This window comes from Anopheles merus, chromosome 3R, assembly GCF_017562075.2.
Source record: "Anopheles merus strain MAF chromosome 3R, AmerM5.1, whole genome shotgun sequence".
Classification (NCBI taxonomy): Eukaryota; Metazoa; Arthropoda; class Insecta; order Diptera; family Culicidae; genus Anopheles; species Anopheles merus.
The window spans coordinates 37,282,645-37,302,327 of NC_054084.1; the positions used below are offsets into that span (position 1 = coordinate 37,282,645).

Consider the following 19,683-nt stretch of genomic DNA (forward strand, 5'->3'; position numbering starts at 1 on the left):
AAAATTAGTTTCCTCAACATATCGATTGATTCCAGTGTGTACTAAAGATACTGCTAAACCAAAACTAACATAGCAGCTGGAGAAGTCACGAAATCTTGCGCGCACCGTTTAGGAGAACATAGTTTTTAACTATTTGTTTTGCCTTTTTGCTTAGCGGGATGGATGGTTAGAACACTGTTCTTTTATGTGTGCATAAAGCATTCTAACAATCAGAATTTCGTTTAAATTTGTTCCATTCCTCGCAAATATCCTTGCAGGAGGAATCTATGGGTGTGAGATTGTTTTTATTTGTATCATAAATCAATGACTCATTTCCCTTGCTCATTACAACCTTTTTTTTAAAGAAATTCCAAACAGATCGACTCCCAATTTTCACTGTTCATTGCAACATAGGAAAGAGAAAGCATCTTTTGTTTTATTTTGCGCACATTCGACCAACCACCAACCAGTCTGTAAATTTAATGAGAAAAATATATGGAAGCATTACATTACAGAATGTAAAAAATATTAGCAAAGTTTGTTGCTCATTTAACTATTGTGGACGATCGCCGTCTCGATCGTGATCGATTGACGCTGTCCCTAAATTGACTGTACGTATTTTTTTTTTCTGTGTATAATTCGGTAAGATTTGTATTCGTAGTAAATTGTTCCGATTTTCTTTTCTTTATTTTTGCTTACTAGTTTTGTCTATGCCATCTCTTCGGCCCATTCATCAGAACCATAAACCTGGGCCGTTTGCTGGGTGCGCCACAGATCGGACCGGATACTGTCGATCGTGTACGACCGTTTAGTTCTGTAATCTACAACCGGGTGGAGTTCAAATGTACGACGGCCTATCAAAAAGTCGTCTCCTTTGCCGCACTTTGCCCTTCTGCAATCGTCCGTCCGTAGTGTAAAACGTAAAATATGCTCGAAAGCTGGACCAAAGCCAGCAAAACTGGCACAGTTCGGCGTCGGGATACCAATATATAAAATAGACATATATATGTATTTCTATTTCCCAAAAACTCTGGACCACTGGTGGGCACCACGTGCCACCCCGCGAGTACATTAGTAGTAAAGGTGAATGAATGAATGAAACGGTGAGGGATGATGATTCCACCCCACCGATATGGGACATGATCGCAATCGGTTTTGCTATGGGTTTGATTTTTTTAAATCAACATTCTTCATGATTGAGGCAGTCTTTTGCAATTAGTCGGTGTACTCGTTGCTGTGTTGCGTTTCACTAAAAGGTAGTTTCGATTCAATAAGGACTCTGACTCGATCTCATCTTTCGCGATCTCGCTTATGATCACGCTCACACCTACGATTAGATGGACGTGCAAAATGGATGGCTCTGGTAAGATGACATACACACACGAAGCAATGATGGTGGCGTAAGGTCCCCCCACCCCTACCCCTCTTTTATGTTCTGTTATCCCGGTGGAGGACTGATAAAATGTACGAACGGTCTCTCATTCCTTCCTCCGGATCTGTGGGATGTAACGATCACGTTCTATGGAATGAATTTGGACACACTCTGCAGTTTTGTAGTATTTTCGTCGATTTTTGCGCCATCTCTCTCGTTGCACTACTGCACTATTTCGACCCATTCACTCGCTCCGTGTCCGTTAGTATCGCTTCCTTTCCATTCGTTTATAAACTATTTTTATTCTAAAAATATAAAATAAAACGTAGAAATAATTTTATTTTCAATTCTCCCAGCGCTTCCTTTTTTCTCCATTTTTTTTCATTTTAAATTACGTTTTAAAAACATCGTATCGTCTAACGTCCAATTAGCAGTATTGGAACGAGTGATTCCTAATCAGCATTTTTTGTTTTGTTTCTGCATTCCATCTTGAGTCACATATGTATACTCGTTGTTGGTAAAATGTGTGTGTGTTTTATTTTATTTTTAAATTCCACTCCAACTGAGGTATTCGTGTCCGCGTTGTGTGGGACTCTTCTTCCGTCTCCGAGCTAGCTGTCTAACTATTCAATTCTTTCCGTAGTCAGTTCAATTCATTTCACTGCTCATGCTTTACCTCTAGAGTTCAGATGGAAAAACTGGAGTGAATTCATTATTTTTCGCCACTTTTACAGTACTGTAAGAATCCACTTACGCTGTTCATCATAAACAGCATTCGTTTCGTGCACCGGAAAAACGTCTTTGTTCTTATCCACCTTATCATCCGATATCCGATAGACAGTACAGAAGGGTAAAAACTCATTCACTCGCGCGCTCTTTATCTCTCTCACACACACACACACACATGCATTTTTGTTAACGAAAAAGATAACCTAATGGGAGAAAAAAAGAAGAAGAAAAACAAAATAAAAAACGATAACTTGCCGATCGTGCGGCATCCCCATTTGTTTGTAGGTTTGTTTGAAAAGGTTTATTGATGCTCTTCTTTGTATAATAATTAAAAGAAAAAAAAGGTAGCATAAGGGAGGAGGAAATTGCCGCCGTCGTTTTTCCCCCTCCGCCTAACTAACAGACCCCACACACCGCACACGTAACGCCTGCACACAACGCTTGCGGTAGGAGCAACAGCGGAGGGCAAAAAAAATCCCTATCATCCCATATTCTCTCGTTCGTTTCCCTAATTATGCTTTCTATTCTGAAAAGGACGACACTCTGACGGCGTGTTTCTTCACCCGGTTTTAGAGAGTTGCTATTTAAAAAAAAAACAAAAGGAAAGTTCGTACATTTACATCGATCACACACTTCGCGGGGGTCGTTCCGCGATACAATCGTTTCCCAAAACGCCGTTTGTTTCGTTTTGACCAACTGGCCCCCTCCATCCTTGTCGGGCATACTAATATTCTTGTACTGGCATTTGAATGACAAATTTCTACAATATAAGAATGAATGTGTGTGTGTGTGCGAGTTTGTTTCGTGTTCGCGTTCTAACCGCACTTTTGCTTGGCCCTGCACAACCTAAAGCAGTCTAATTAGGAGGATACCATTTTCCTTTTTGCCGATACAGACGAGAGATTTTTCATTTTGTTTTCTTCCTGCTTTACACATTGCTATTAACAACATAACTATATAAACCATCCGTTTCGTGTGAGCCAACTTTTTTTTTTTTTGTGGGAGCTGTTTTTGATACCTCTTGGCTCTTCTCTCTTTACGTACTTTAATCAAATGTTTTATAAAAGACCATTTACGGTTAAGACTAAATTCAAATGTTTCTTATTGGTGGTTTATACGTGTGTGCTGATGCTGAAGAGACGAGAGGAATTAAAACCTTCATGTTGCAGTAGTTTGATTCTGTTGTTTTTCGTTATCGTACGAACAATATTATCCAGCCGTTTTTTTGTGTGTGTGTGTAAATCGTTCTCACATTTCGTTGCTCCTTGTCGTAACACCATTTCAATTCACTCGCTCCAGACAACACCTTCTTTTTCGTTCGTACATGCGCTTCCTCCCTTCCTCTTCCTCGAAGTTGTAACTCATTATTCCCTTTTTATTTGTTTTTCCATAATCGTTTGTGTTGTATGATTCCTTTTTTTGTGTTGTGTTGTGTGTGTGTTTTTTTTTATAATTATTATTATTAATAATAAGAATTATAATTAATTAATAATCAATAGATGCTGTCATTTGCGTTCAGCCAAAACTTGCATTTTACTCGGCCGTTACTTCCGGAGCTGCTGGTGGTGGCGGTTGCTGAAGCTGAGCGGCCTTTTCTGGAATTTTCTCCTATAGAAAAAAAAAGAAAAGCAAGAATTAATCGATCAATATCCTGAAATGCACCTTACGATGGCGGACTATGTGCAATTACCTCCTTTTTGTGCTCAGCCTCTCCGTTCAGACTTTCTGTGGCGGACGTTTCGTGGACACCGTTCTGGCCATTTTCGACCGTGCCGTTCTCGGTAGTGCCGTTTTCAGCTTTGCCATTTTCGGTCGTACCATTGCTGGTTCCATGGTCAGCCGTACCGTTCTGCTGCTGGTGGTGGTGGCGACGATGATGATGGCGCAACGCACATGGCACATTCGACATTGTGTAGATGTTATGTCGAGGATGTTCAGCCAACCAGAGGGGGCCATATAGGAAGATCAGGAACACGCGCCGCACATAAAGGATGATGGAAAGGGGGTGACAACAGGACGCGCGATACGCCAAGTGCAATTGCAGACAGGAGCGAGGAAAAATTTGGATGTTTTGATAGGAATAAAGAGAGAGCGAGAGAGAGGGAAAGGAAGAAATGTGATGATAAAAGAGAAAAAGAAATAGGTGGAAAGAGAGAAAGAGAAAACGAAAATTTGTGTAAATATTAACAAATATATACAGGTTTTGCATGGGCGGACACCTCCGCCGTGAGAAAGGACGCAACAACCTCAAGAGCAAATAGCAGGTCAATTTTACAATAAAATGTAATTCGAAGCGCACACTCACACACAAACACACACGCACACCAAACACCATACATTAACGGATTAGTTAGCATTCTATTCAAACCAACGATCGAACGGAGGAGTTTTGGAACATATCTTGCAAGGCATGTGTACAATCTGAACCGTATCTATGTAGCGTTCCGATGAGAGAATGTATGCACTTCGAGGGGAAAAAACACCCAGCCGCCCCTGCGATGTACACGAACTGATGTGAAAAAAAAAAATGTGCTCTAGAAACAATCGAAATGTGGACAGAGAACGACCTTTCGAGACCGAAAAATTATACATGAACACCAGCTGCAATGCACCAACACAGTATATACACGGTTGCGTCGTTCGAGGTGAATGGTTTGCTAAAAACACAAAATCAAAGCAACTAGTAAGTGTGGAACATGCCAGCAGACGCGCTACCAGGAGGATGCAATGAAGATATCGATTAATACAAATACTTGCAGCACCTTTCGTCGAACAAAACACACTATGCATAACAGAAAACTTTGACCTATGGTACAAATTTTGCAATCATCGTCTATCGAAACATGGAAGATGCGAATGAAGTATCAGAGTTAAAAGGGTTGCATGAAGTGAGAATTTCCATTTCAAGTAACTTCTAAGGAAATGGTTCAATGTAGATCCTAATAATGTAAATCACAAGACACGAGAAAACACCACACAGTTGCAACGCAGAATGTATCGGAGAACTCTCTAAAGGGAAACAATCCACAGATATGGGAAAACAACAATCGTCAAGACGGATATCGTAACTAGCTAAAACTATAATAAGTGATAAATAACTAATTTAATACAAAAAGAGCAAGATGAGATGCCGCAAACGATTTCCCCCAAAATATTGCCCCATCAATACCAATGACGAAGACTGAAGGTTTGAATTAATAATATAAGCAATTCAAAATTAGGACCACATGAAAACAAAACTAGCATATCAATATGAAAAAAACACAAACTAATCAGATAAGAAAATACAAGTAAATTGTTTCTATGCCTTCGAAAAAACCAATCCATACGCAGTAGCAATCATTCAATTCTATTACGAATTCAATGTTGCACTAGCTTCAACTCAGAGTTCTTCTAAAACAAACACAAAATTGTATCATAATTATTACAACAAAAAAATAAATAAAGTACAATAATAAATAAAACTGCCCTAATCATAAACCGAGTTCCTTATTCCCTAAATAACACCATCACCAGAATAAATTAATATAAAACAATGTTAAATAAAACGTGTTAATCTGCTAGAACAACCGGTTAGAACTGTTTGGTCAATAAATTAAAACAATGCACACAACAACACTATAAACAATGTCCTTATAAAATTTAAACAATATAAAAAAACGAAACATGTACGAAAGGAGGAAAACAGCCAGCAAGCAGCCAAATTATTAACGGAACAAAAATAGCTTCATGAGAAAGAGCAACATCGAAATCAGGTAACAGAACTTTAAAGGGACAGCAAAAGGAAACAGGAAAAACAAACGGATATCGAAAAGATGGCGCCAACGAAAAATAGAACAGAAACAACGTTAAAAATTAACTGCACTTGGATGGTGGTGGTGGTGGTGGTAGTAGTAGTGGTAGCTGTCGCGATCTGTTTCCCCTTTTCCGTTGGACCATCGTCATCGATCGCCATGTTACGGTAGGAGGATTTGAAGGAAGTCTGCACTCGCACAGCAATTTGAGAGTGTGAGATGTAAACATGTATGTATGATATATAAATGAGGGTGTATAAGTGTGTAAGTGTAAGTTCATATCGCACGTTTTGTTTCGATAGACAACAGAAGGAAAAGAAAACAAAATTAAACAAACAAACAGACAAACAAACAAACAAACAAACAAACAAACAAACAAACAAACAAAACAAAACAAACAATCAAACAAAGCAATCTAAACAAACACGTGTAAGGCAGCACACACACAGACGCGCGCGCGTGGTTGGTGTTGTGCTGCGCTTCACGTTTGCTTCTCGTTCCTAGGCATGGGAGTAGGATGGTAAGATGGGCTGTTGCTGTAGTTGTAGTAGTAGTGTTGTGGGTTCGCTAACAGAGAGTAGAAGAGTGAGTGTGAAAGATTATTCACCTTTTGCGCGACAGTTTCCTCTACTTCCGCTGGTACGGCCACCGCCGGGGCCGCCACATCGGTTTCTGTCTCCTCCGCCACCGGTTTCGCCGATGCTGCCACCACCGTTGCTGCTGCGCTGCTGCTGTCCTGCTGCGCCTTCTCTTCGCCGGCACTTGCTGCCTCCTCCTCCTTCTTCTCCGCGCTACTGCTGCTAGCATCATTCTTGGCGGATTCACTTTCATCGCGAGCGACTTCTGGCGTCGCTTCCACCGCCGACTGCTGCTGAGTTAGTGCTTCTTCTTCTACTTCTTGCTTCGCTACTTCTACTTCTGCTGCTGCTGGAAGGGAGGATGATGATGTTGGTGGTGGGATGATGGAAGAGCTGATAGGATCGTCACCCGCAGATGATGGTGCAGATAGCGGAGGCGGCGACGGAAGGGCGGCGGCGGCAGCGGTGGCAGATTCAACTTCCGGCTCGGGCAGGACGCCAGCCGCCTGCTGCTGCTCGGGCATGCCGCCGACAGTCGGAGACTCTGGCGGCGGAGGCAGGCTAACATCGCTCTGGGACAGGGTCGGTGGCGACGGAAGCGATTCGAGACTGTTTTGCGGCAGCGGGGACGAGATGTCGACCGAGAGGACGCTGGTATCCTGCTGCTTCAGGTCGTCCGCTCCACCGTCCAGCAGCTCGGCAGGGACAGCGGCAGCAATCGTGGGCAGCGGCGAGGGCAGGGAATCCGGCACCGTTTCCTCGTCATCGACGGCTGGTGGTGGTGGTGGCGGTGGCAGATCGTCAATGTTGTTACTGATCTCATCCACTGCCTCCAGGTCCGCCGGTAGCGGTGCTGTAGCAACTGCTTCCACCGACAGCGGGACGGTGGTTTCCTCCTCTACGGCAGGAGCAGCAGCAGCAGGAGCGACAGCAGCGGCAACAGCTAGCGGCACGTCGCCACTTTCGATCTTATCAACCGCTTGCTCGAGAATTTCACCCACGGCCTTGGAAACCGTTTCCTTCATCTCGTCCGTTACCGAGGGTTGCTCCTCCTCCGGCACGGCTGGCGCAGCTGCCATCATATCGGCGACGACCTTCTTTTCCGCAACGACCGGCGGCTCCTCAGCCACCACTTCGGGCGTCTGCTGCTCAGTTGTTTGCTCTTCGGCGGGAGCAGCAACCGGAGCTTCCTCCACCGGAGCTACGGCGGCCGACGGAGCGAGTGGACTGACATCCCCCACCACTTCAACGTTCGAACCTTCGACGGGGGGAACAACGGGAGAGGGAAGGGGGCAATCCGTCGGAGCGGCAGCTGCCAACTCCGCGGACGAATTCTCGGACGGAACCGAAACCAACGACGCTGCACTCTCCTCCACCGACGACGGCTCATTCGCAACCTGCGACAGAGAAGCCTCAACGAACACCATCACCTGAGAGGGTGGAGGAATGGAGGGTAGTGGGGGTGGGGGCGTACTCTCACCACCATCAACAAGCTTGTCCGACTCGCTAGCGGCGACACTGTCGGCGGCGATGGTGGCGGTGGGGGGGACACCGGTAGTACTATTTTCGAGTGTGGTAGTATCGGAAGGGGTAGTAGAAGTAGTAGTAGCAGCAGCAGCAGCAACAACTTCGCTCTCTACTGCCGACTGCTCGGGCTTGGCGGTTTCGACCTCAACGGCAGAACTACTGGTAGTGGTAGTGGTACTAGTAGTAGTAGTGGTAGTAGTAGGAGTAGAACTGTTTACCTCAACAACTGCCGGCTCAACTACTTGCTCGTCAGCCGGGGCAGCAGCAGCAGCAGTGGTCGTTTCCGGCTCCGGCTTGTCTTCCTGTACTGCCGGCGGTGGGACGACGGCCGGCTCTTCCGCCACTACTGGTGCAACCTCTTTCGGACCATCGCCGTTCTCCACCGTCTTGGGCTCGGCCGGGGCGACCGGGGCAGCCGATTCTTGGGCCGCGACGGACACTGCCTCAATCGCCGGTTCCTCTACTTTGGTGCTGTCGACGGCGGGAGCGCTAGTGGTAGTGGTGGTGGTCGTAGTGGTCGTTACATCAGCAGCCGGTGCAGCAGCAGTAGCAGCAGCAACGTCGGCAGCGGCTTCAACGGCGGCGGGAGCAGCTACAGCGGTGGTCGTCGAAACTTCGGAGGCAGCAGCAGTCACAGCAGCGGCTTCTGCTTTCGGTTCGCTCGCGCCGGCTTCGGCCGTGCTGGAAGCGGCTTCCTGAGCGACGGCAGCAACAGCAGCAGTAGTAGTACCGGCAACGGCATCCTCAGTGGGCTGGAGATAAACACAGGGGAGCAACAAAAAGAGGAGAATATTAATATCACATTGCACTTATATTTGAAAGATTGTTATAAAAAAACGCAAATTCCACTTCAATCTAATTACTTAGTTCATTTAACTCAATTCCAATTTTAAACCATGCGGACCATTTAACAATGCGGACGTCACCTACTCAATTTATAAATAATATTCAAATCTCTACATTGTGGAGCAAAAAAGAAGACTTTTAAATGTAAAATAAGTTTAAAACGATATTTTGGTTTCAGTTCCCCATAAAAACCATTTCCCACAGGAGGCTTTACAATTTCTAATCGAAAACGTCGCCCAAAACCTCCCCACACAGGCACACGGAGGACATTTATTGCTTATTAACTTATTCACCTTAACACCACCCATTGCGAAGTACAGAATCAATAGGCCACCGACCACTAAAGCGATCACTATTGCTGGCAAAATCTTGGCAAGCTTTTATTCAGCAGTTTTCTTTGCAAAAGCACAAAGAAAACTGAACCAACGTTAGAATGATAGAGAATCACTTAGAATGTCACTTTTCGGGAAAATTTAGGCACGCAAAGCACACGGAAACACGCAACGTTATGTCGCTAAGATCACTTGCGACTAACTGCATATAACAGCACCGTCACACCGAATCTGTTCTGTAGCAGCAAAAGTTTCCAACGCTTGTCCCCACGCGCGGTGTGTGGTGGTATCTTAAAACTGATGAAGCAAACTTTTCCAACAGCGCGATTCAAACGATCGAGAAGAAAATGTGTGTATTTTCCCGCAAACGATAGGTTGACCGTTCCCGGCGTAAGCTTTGGCTAAAACTGAACCACCGCAGCGCAATACAATTTAATTTATATATCCCTCCGTGCATGGTGTCTGTGTGTGTCCGCCACTCTGCTCCTTCGAGCCGTTCGAGAGGGTGGCCAACGTCTTCGGAGACACCACCACTCACACACAGACGCACACACACACACACAAACACACTCGATATTTCCCTTTCTCATTTGTCACCTTCCTCCCTTCCCTTCGCTTTTGAACGCACCCCTTTCTCTGCAGACATTGTCGTTGCCGCCGTCTATACGGATTCGGGCCGTTACACACTAGGCAGAGGATCGAGCAAAAAGTTGACCTAGGAAATACCGCATACCCCAACCGAGCATGCCAGTATGGGAAAAAGGGGGAGTAGTGGTGGGCGAATCTCGGCCTACACCCGCCCCTCTTCAATCCCGATCTGCGCTCCCCTGCGGGTGAGTAATCCATCCATCCATCTCACCCCCGAGGGGTACGCTTTTGCCCTCAGTGGAACAGGCAGAGCAAGCAAAACGATCCCCCGGACGGAACACATTTTTGAGAACCCACACACAACATAACGCCATCGTACACCTCCACCAACACTGACGCACACATACATATGCATCTTGAAAGGATGGCAACTGCTTCTGGGATGGGCAATAGTAAAAGTGACACCACTGCGCGGGCCCCACATGGAAGAATGAAAAAAAAAATGACTGCACAATGAGGAAAGCCGTCGCCGTGCTCACTAGCTCGCTCTCTCACGCTCCCTCTCTCTCTCGTACTCGATCTACACCTCGCCACGGTTTTCCGGCTTTCCGACGCAAGAAGAACCTATTCAAGTGGACGCGTCCGAACGGATCTTTTGCAGCATCCGCCGTGCGGGGACAGGCGTAGAGACGTAAAACCGAAGAGCGGAAAGATATTTCGCTTCAGTTCATTCAGTTTGCGCGCACAGGGTATTTTTTTTAGTGGGATAGAATGGAGCACCAGTTTTGAAAGGGGGAGTGAAGCGTAAGGAGGACGGGAAGCAAAACTTGGCGGCGGCCCCCGGTGTTGGCACAAACCGATCCGTAGCGTGTGGGACGATGATGGACGCTGCCCCGCGTGCATTTCTCGATGCCAATCGTACACTGAAGCCGACACAAGAGAGCAACTTTTGTAAAGAAAACCGGGAAAAACAAGGGCCTTTTTATTTCCTGCCATCATGGTGTGGTCTCCCCACCTCAAGCGCTTCTGTTTTGTTTGCACTTGAGAGAGACATTCTTTTCCGTACATTAGTCACGTGTGAGAGCATTCTTCTTTTTTGAATACACAACGTCATGTAGCAGACAGTAAAAGCTGCAACTGCAGCAGACAAAGTGCAGTGCAAAGGCGATTAACAGCATTATACTACGATTTAGTTTACGAATTATAAATTGTAGTGCAAAAATTAAATCCATCCATTTAGCGGACAAATGCAAGCGAATGACTATTTTTCGCTCAAGCGCAGACGTCCCACACACGAGAAGCACATAATAAATGGCGAAATAATAGCAAGTACTATGAGACTCATCAAGCAAAGGGCTATATGGCGAGAGCCAGTACTTGCGCGTAGTGGAAGAAAAAACTTTATCCAGAGCACATTCCGTCTTGTGGCCTCGGTTCAAGGGAACCGCGTACACCATCATTGCTTCGTGCTGCGGATGGGAACGAATGGGCATATCGCCCACCGTTGTTCGCCGAGAAGATGGAGACCATACGGGTACCGAATGGATCCGAAAGCTTCGAAGGAAATAAAGTGGATGCAAAAATCAACAATAAATCAGCACCCCGTTTTGCGAGCGATGCTTCTTAACGAACGAACGGACGAAGGCATGGTACCATATTTACATGCTCTTCAGTTTTCAATTAAACATCATTCACTTCCGCTTAACTGCTGAGATATGTGTGGTGGGACGTCCGGTTGAAAACGTAAACCACACACGTGGGAGGAGGCTGACTTTCTTCACCAAACGGGAATGTGTGCTTGCAGGCAGCTCGGATCAGCTCGGATCTTTCTTTATTTTTTGTTAGGCAGCATAAATGTCAACCTTTTCTTGTATTACCTGCAAAATAGAAACTATAAACTGCTGCACACAGTAACCTTCAGACGACGGGCCACACTCTCCCATGCGATGCAATTTCGACTGCCGAGCGGGGCACCAAAGTATATAGAGGCACCAAGAAGGAGGCAAACAGTAAAAAGATACCCATTACCACTGCGTCGCGCACATGTGTCGATGCAATCTTGGTTCGCCGGAAAATGGCGTGATATTGCAGGAGAATGGTTTATGGCTTCCGAAATGGTGCAGCAGCGCAGGCCATAAAACAACAGAGAAGTACTTGAGCGCAGCAGCAGCGAGAGAGCCCTGGCTAAAATCAATCAGGCGTAGCTATTGCGTTGTTGTGAGCCTTTTCCTTCTCCCACACATTCCGGCCGGTACGTTGACACTGCAAGGGGACACACACTGCACCCAATGAAGAAGAAAAAGAACAGTGCTGCAGATGGAGATGCAGATTCCACAAGCTACAACGTGACAGAGACGAAGTCGTCATCGAGGTTGGCAAGCTGATACGAAAGGAATTTGCTCTACCTGATTGGATAGGGGAGAAAATTGCGTGACCATTGCGTGGATGGCTGCCCATCTATCCCATGTTAATCTAATTTACTTGCATCGCTTTCATGCTGGACGGGTTAATACAAAACATTAATTTAGTGAGCTTGCTACATCATATCACAAACTGATCAACACAGAAAAGTTCATCTGCTCCAATCTTTGGTTGTTCCTTGGCCCAATGTATTCTTCATTTGCATTCATTATTAGCACAGTAAACCTTCCTTGTCGGTGCTCGGCATTGGTGGTTCATAGCAAAGCGCACCATAAATCGCTATAACAGGTAGTACTACCACCAAAAACCAGCACCTTGCAGACTCTTCCGGACAGTTTCACTCCTACGACAGGCAACAGTAGTGCTCCAAAAGAAATAATCTTACCGCCTAAATGGTAATCATAGTGGGATTTACACGGCTTTTTGTGTGCTTACCGGTTGTGCCCGAAACGATACTAATTTTGGGCCGAAAAACACACACACACAAGCGCTCCACAGGAGGAAATGTTTAATAAAACTAGAGAAGAAGAAAAACACAGTCCATAACGGTAAAACTGGTGCCTTTTATGGCGTCCGTCCTGTCCTTGCAGCATGGCGGCAGTGGCACTGCTGTGTGAAGAATGAATTTGTGTAGTTTGCAAACGATTACTATGAATAGTTTTTCAAAAGCATAACATTCCTACCACCACCTCTATTATCTCATCTGTGTATCTATTAATCGTTTGTGTTTTCTATTGCGTTTGAAATGGAAAAGATAAAACAAATGTTACGGTTTCCTCATTCCCACTTCCGCCCTATGCTAATTACTCGGAACAAGGACACACAGCACACAACCTAGTGTATGACGCTGTCAAATTTGCAATATTTTTCCTTCTTTTCTTTTTTCTCTAAATAAACAAACCGGAACACACAGTGCCGATTTTTGTTTATTTTGCTCCGGGCGGTGATGCAACAACAACGAAAAAAAAGGTCCCAACACAGAACACACCAAAAAAGCGCCATTCAATTCAATCCACACACCAGCAGCAGCAGCAGCAGTAGCAGTGTTGCTTAAATTAGGCACGACGGATAAATATGCGTCAGCAAAAGAAAAATATATTACAATCGCGCGCGAGCACCAGATCTCCCATCTAGCGCCGACCCCCCAGTAGTCTTGCCAAATGCATTCAAATCCATGCCTCCCCCCGCGTTACTACAAACAACAGATGGCAAAATAGGAGAGATAGATAGAGAGGGAGAGAGTACAGCAAACGTACGTCATTTCATGGTGGGCTTGCTCCAAAAACATGGCAAAATAAATGCGCATTAAAAATATTCACCTTAATATTAGAAATTCAATCTTTTGCCCCTGTGTAGTTGCATTTTTTTAAAACATCCGGTTAATGCAGTGCACTTCCTACTTTCATCGCGTGCGTTCATTATCCTGGGCATATCGTCAAAACGAGCTCAGAATGCTAAAACAATATATGTATGCGCTATTTTATCGATTGTTTACAGGAAGGTAAATATATGCCAACGTGTAATGTGCGTCCCCTTTTTATTTAAGTTCATTCCTGCAGTGCACACAGCACTCCATACTTGCCAAACACCAAGATCTTAACTAGAATAATACCCATTTAAGGTGCATCGTAGCCGCTTGCCTACAGTCGTCGTCGTCATCGTCGTCTGTCTGGGGCTGTGAGTCATCGAACATTTTGTTCCTGCCTTTCCATCTCCCTGTTATACACTTCCTGCCAATCAGCTGTACATTTTGCGATTCATATCTAGCCCTGCACATTTGCTTTACGTTTTCCAAACGCGCGTGTCCGATGACGGAAAAGTCGATCACGGAACGCCCATACAAATTCATCAACAGTACCCCCACAACCATTCTAAAGCCACCCCTGCCATTTAAACTTGGATGGATCAAGATTTGTTTCGCAGAAGTACTTCGCCATAGGGAAGGAACTCTCTCTCTCCCTTTATTTTTATTTACACCCCACTAAAACGGAGGAAGGGAAGTTGTGCGAATGCTGATTTTGCAATCCATGCACCCCAAACAGCGTAGGATTTAACTTTAAAAAGGATTTAAAAAGAGGGAGTATAGTTTTCCCCTTTTGTTTTTTGTTTTTTGTTTTTTTTTTTGCACGTCAGGGGCTTTACGCAAAAAACACTTGAAAAAGGCCGGTGCAGGAGTCAACGGTATGATATGCAATTAAAAACATCGTCAATCGATTAAAACGAATAAATGTAATAATAGTTGACAACTTCCAATTGGAAAAAACGTCTTTCTTATGTACCTTATTCCATGCCGAATTTGAACAATCGCATTTCCTCCTCTAGCATAGTTTTAATGTATAAACATTACAATGATTTATTGCTTACAGATATTATAGACTATTCTAGAGTAAAATATATCCTCAAAGCAAGATTAAATTGATTGCTTGGTAAACTAGTAACGGAACAAAGCTGGTTAAAAAGCAGTTTATTTTTGAAAATTACTTTCAACTGAGATTCTTACATCGTTTAGCTGTTAGCATTCATCTGTCAACACTAAGTACACTACACATGGCAAAAAAAGTGTGATTAACGAACACACGCGCTCATGTGCTTATGACAGGGCGTCGACGAAAGAAAAGGAATCTGCGCAGCGTGTTAGTTTCTGCTGATTTTGCGCAATTTGCTGACCTTGACCATAAGTTGACGCAAACTATGTGCTCATAAACTCACAGTCAAATGTTAAGTTATTTGATACAGCTTAATCAATTGTTAATAAGCTAATTATTGCATATTATCGTGAGGTTCCTTCAAATGCCCATAATGTGTTTTGTTAAATCACCAAAAACGACATTCAACACGTTAAATTTATCTGTTTGAATTAATATTAAAACTAAATAGAAGCGAACACCACTCGAACGCTGTTTGCGACTGGATTTCATGGTCCACAATTTTAATGTCCGAACGACGCGCACGCGACCAAAAACCGAACGTCGTTTACTTATTCGTCGCTATCATTTTCCGGTTGGCACAACGAAATGTGTTTTTTCCGAAATTTCCATCCATCCGTTTTAGTGCTTCGCTATCGTGCATCAATGCCAGTTAGCGAGAGAGGGAGAGAAGGAGCAAGAATATTGCTTTAGTGTGGTTTTGTGCAATGCGCGATTTTCGAAAATAGAAACTCAACAGCAGCACATCTCCCTCCTGCGCGCAACTACTTACGGACAAATTGAACTTTTTGGAACGCCGCGGCGGTAGCGCAGATGGCGGCCCACATTAGAGGACGATGATGCTAATCATCGAGCGCGTGCGGAGCGATTAGTGCAAAAGAAGATCAGATTTTTTGATCAGCGCATATTTTCCGATACAACACGCTCTCAAGGGGCGATTGTTTCAGGATTTTAAAACACTACCCGCTCTTCAACATCCCAATCACTGTGTTGCTGCTTAGATTAGATGCGACCTTGTCCAGCTTCACGGATTGACTTACAAGCAGCAGACGCTAATGTGTACGCAGCAATTCTATTTCAATTTGAGTTCTCGACCAACATTTCAGGATTGCATTTAGAAACGATGCTGACCATTCATTCAGCCATCATTCATATACCGATTTCATCTCCACAACTCAAGCGTTTTCCTATTTCGTAGAATATTTTTTGCCTTTCCTTCCTTTCAATCGCCTATAGATCACTGCTGCTAATCGTCCAAACACATCCTCTGCCGTTTTTTGCGGAATAAATCGGTTGGATTAAAAAAAAAACCCTCAACAACATAACAAACATTTCGTTCGGTAAAATCCTTGAAATGCAGAAAAACACAAGCTACCACCACACAAATACAAACCACAAGGGATTGGCTGCTGTTGGGAAGAAAAGTGAAAACGGTATGCAGCGCCGTATAGGCGTTCACTTTGAAAAAATGTAGGAAATGATGATGGTGGTGATGATGGTGATGATGATGTCGTCTGAAAAAACGACAGCGCCACACACATCTGCCGACATAATATTTACCACCCTCCTCTCTGCTCGAACGGGAGAAGGAAGAAAAACATTCTTGACACTGAACTTCTTCACCAGTGGCCCCGGCAGTTTTGCGTTGGCCGCGTCGTCCGCAAAGACCGAATGCCGAGTGTACTGGGTGTAACACTGGCCTCAGTGTCGTTGTTGTTGTTTGCTAACCCAGTAGGAATGTGTACTGTTGAATCTAATGTAAATTTGATTTATTCGACAGCACTTGCTCATACAAACACAAAGAGGTCTAATTTGCGGAATTAATATAGAATCAACCGAAATGCAATAACCATTTGTTAAAGTTCTGTTTTGTTCTATTTCTTACGAGCATTTACTTTTCCATTCTTAGTAAAACCAGAATCTGATAAACAAAACAAACAACACAACAACTCTGTTACGTTTGTTTTGAGATTTTGGAACCATGCCAATTTGAGTTAACCGGATTCTCTAAATGCGCTTCGGTGGCATTTGCCGCGCGATTATCCACATCAACGTGCGATGTTGATGACAGCGGGTGAACGCAGACGGTGCGTGAAATTAAAAATGAGCTCACTATAATAACTGTTCATAACTGGTGGCAGTATTAATATGGTACACGTTTGCTGTATTGAGTTGCAAATGTTATTTTTTAAAGCGGCATTTAATACAGATGGGAAAGTTATCGTTGCATGCTAAATATATTATCCCAAAGGATTTGAAACGGCAAGCCTTCGAAAACACATAAAACATACCAAAAATTTATTAATTATTTAATTAAATTGTTCCACATTGTTCAGCCCAAGAAGACGACATATCAAATGGTGTAAATCGAAACAACAAAACTAGATCACTATCCAATTAGTTTGACAAAAGATCGCCCACTTACCTCTTCGGGAACTTTCTCGCATTCACCGTTCACCCGTTCCTCGTCCTTCTCCTTTTTGGCCGGTTTCTGTTTGTCCTTTTTGCTGAACGACAGGCTGCGGAAGGACCACTTCTTTTTCGGTTTCTTTGCCTTCTTGGTGGCCTCATCTGCCGCCGCCGCTTTGCTATCGTTTAGCGACTCGTCGTTGCTGCCATTTTCGAGCGTTTTGTTGTTCGCGTCCGATTCAGCACCTTCCGAGGTTGGGGATGCGGCGGCCACACTGGTGTCACCGCCACCACCGTCGCCACCCTCTTTGGTGGTCTTTTCTGTCGTGGAGTCCTTTTCATTTTCGGCCGCATCGGTTTCCACTTTCGTTTCCTGTAGGCGGTGTACCCCGTGCACGTGTTATCGTTACCGGCCAATCCCGGCGAAAAAAAAACGCACAATCGCACACACGTACACACGCAAAACATATCACACATCGGACAGACAAAGTACAAAAACATTCCCAAATGGAGGGTCACGATGATTATGAATTAGTATGTGTGTGTATTTGTGTAACGAAATGGCAACATGGAGAGAGAAGAAAAAAAATTGAAAAACAATTTATTAGTAAGGAATGAATATGGTTTACTTATATGCAAAACGTTTGTTTTTTTTCTGTTATTTGTGGGTTCTTAAACATACGAAAGACTGTCACAGGTTTGGTAATATTGATGGGGACCACATTAAAATGATTAATATATTTATTATTTCATGCCGAAACGAAACACTTTAATTTTGTTAAACATATTATTATTACGCTTTGGTCACCATTGTAATGCTCTCAAAGATTCATAATTATTTCCCTCTCACTTAGCCTCATACATCCGTGTGACGTTCTCCAATCCATCGTTACAGCAGTGGAAAAACGCTGTGTATCCGCCTAAAAGTATGCAATCTGCGAAGCAGTGTGTTTGAAATTCCGACAAAACGTTACCAGGCGTAACGTTACCATCCAACTAACGCATGAAAACTGTGCGGGAAAGATTATTCGTTCACTATCGCTCAGCACCGCACAGGTTGATGATGAGTAGTAATATAAAAAGTTCAATAAATTATATATTGGAAAGAACATCGGTGGCTAATCTATACAGTAAACAGAACGAAGTCAATTCCCTTTTACTATCGCATTGCTCCCGCACAGCACATCGCTGCCTCGTGCACTTCACTACGAAAGTGAAGCGAAACAAAACGAGGCGAGTTCATGCTGATAACCCCAATCGCAACCCATAGGCCATAGGAGACTCATCCTATCGGGGTTTAAAATAGCCATACTGCAAAGTCTATTCGTTGCACCAAAACAAATCGACGCTGCGTTGGCGCCACACTGCCTCTAAAATAACAATCATTTGCCGTCTAAGGTACACACACAGCATCATCCACACCCCATTACGATCCAGATCCGACGTAGATTATAGCAGAGCAGAGTAGCTTTCATTTTGCCTCAAAGTTCATTTATAGCAATAACCAAGAAACAAATCTTGGCTTTTGTAAGTACACCACACTCTTATCGCGTGTTACTGAATACGGTGCGCTGATCACATCACTTAGTAAATTGCAATTATTTACAAAACAAGGATTAATCCTAAAACGAGAACGGTCAATCCCGCCGTTGGCGATAGTGGCTGTACCGAATGAATCACTCGCAATGGGCGTGGGCAGTGCTGGAAAAAACGACGCAAAATACTAATTAACTCAATCATCATCGTTGCAGGTCGGCAAATTTCATAACAACCGTTTGCAGGCGCTATCACGCGCGTTAGCCAACAGTCGGACGGGGCCAGAACGGCCCAGACAGCTCAAGGAAACGCACACAGCCATTTCATTATCTTGCAAAAGCCCATCTCCATCAGTCCAGGCAGAGGCAAAACGCAATAGCCGATCGATCCCGTCGAGCCTGCGTGCTTCACCGCAAACCTTTGGCACAAATCAACACAAAACGATCGGACCCGCGAGAGAGAGAGAGGGAGCGTGCTTGAGCTTACTTCTTTTCCGGCCAAAAAGAATTATGATCACATGCACAAAGCAGAAGGAGCTGCTCTATCACCACCGGTTGAGGAAATGCGGCCACACGTAGGGGCGATCTGCACTGCACTCACGCTGCTCTTGAGCTTTCTGCGTGGCTGCGGCGCACTTTCCGGGTCCCGTGGGGTCGCATTAGCACAGAGCGTTGCGGCCAGGGCAATTAAAGCGCGAAAGCGAAACAAATGGGGTTGGGGCGGGGGGCGACAGAGACAGAGGCCGCCCGACAGCCGATGAGGCCTTAAGCGCCATTGCGATTGACGGTACAGTTATGATCGTGATTATTTTAAATGAGAACAAAACACAGCCGAACCTCGCCCGGAGGGGTGGCTGCCTACTGCATAGCGGACTGAGGCGACTGCTGGCTGGTTGGGTTTCTCTTCTCCCTCTCTGCACATTTTGATCGATCATCATCGTTTGTCCGTAAATCGTGGTTCAAGCTCGCCTTTCGGTTCATGTGGTGCTCGCGTGGCCTGTTGCGCCCGCCGCCAGCTGATGAGGTTTAAAGCGCCCAAGACCCCAAAATCTGACCGCACACACAGACACACCAACAGCATACCACAACACAAATTGAGGCTTCCAGGGTATTGATTGCTCATCCACGTCACTTCCCATTAGTCTCG

At 44.6% G+C, this 19,683-nt stretch overlaps 1 protein-coding gene across 8 annotated transcripts in view; it reads right to left on the reverse strand.

The window, feature by feature from the left end:
- Nucleotides 1-2,966: 2,966 nt before the first annotated feature.
- LOC121597767 (flocculation protein FLO11-like) overlaps nt 2,967-19,683 on the reverse strand; it is a 68,265-nt gene continuing 51,548 nt past the window's right edge. For 5 of the 8 annotated variants that reach the window (XM_041923876.1, XM_041923874.1, XM_041923871.1 and 2 more), the window contains 4 exons: nt 17,018-17,374; nt 6,482-8,731; nt 3,771-3,935; nt 2,967-3,688 (listed from right to left, as the gene is read on the reverse strand). In XM_041923876.1, coding sequence (XP_041779810.1) covers nt 3,614-3,688; nt 3,771-3,935; nt 6,482-8,731; nt 17,018-17,374 — 2,847 coding nt within the window. In that variant the 3' untranslated portion in view covers nt 2,967-3,613. Of the gene's footprint in view, nt 3,689-3,770; nt 3,936-6,481; nt 8,732-9,118; nt 9,578-17,017; nt 17,375-19,683 lie in introns of those variants that run through there. The other 3 variants (XM_041923877.1, XM_041923879.1, XM_041923878.1) reach the window with 3 other exon arrangements.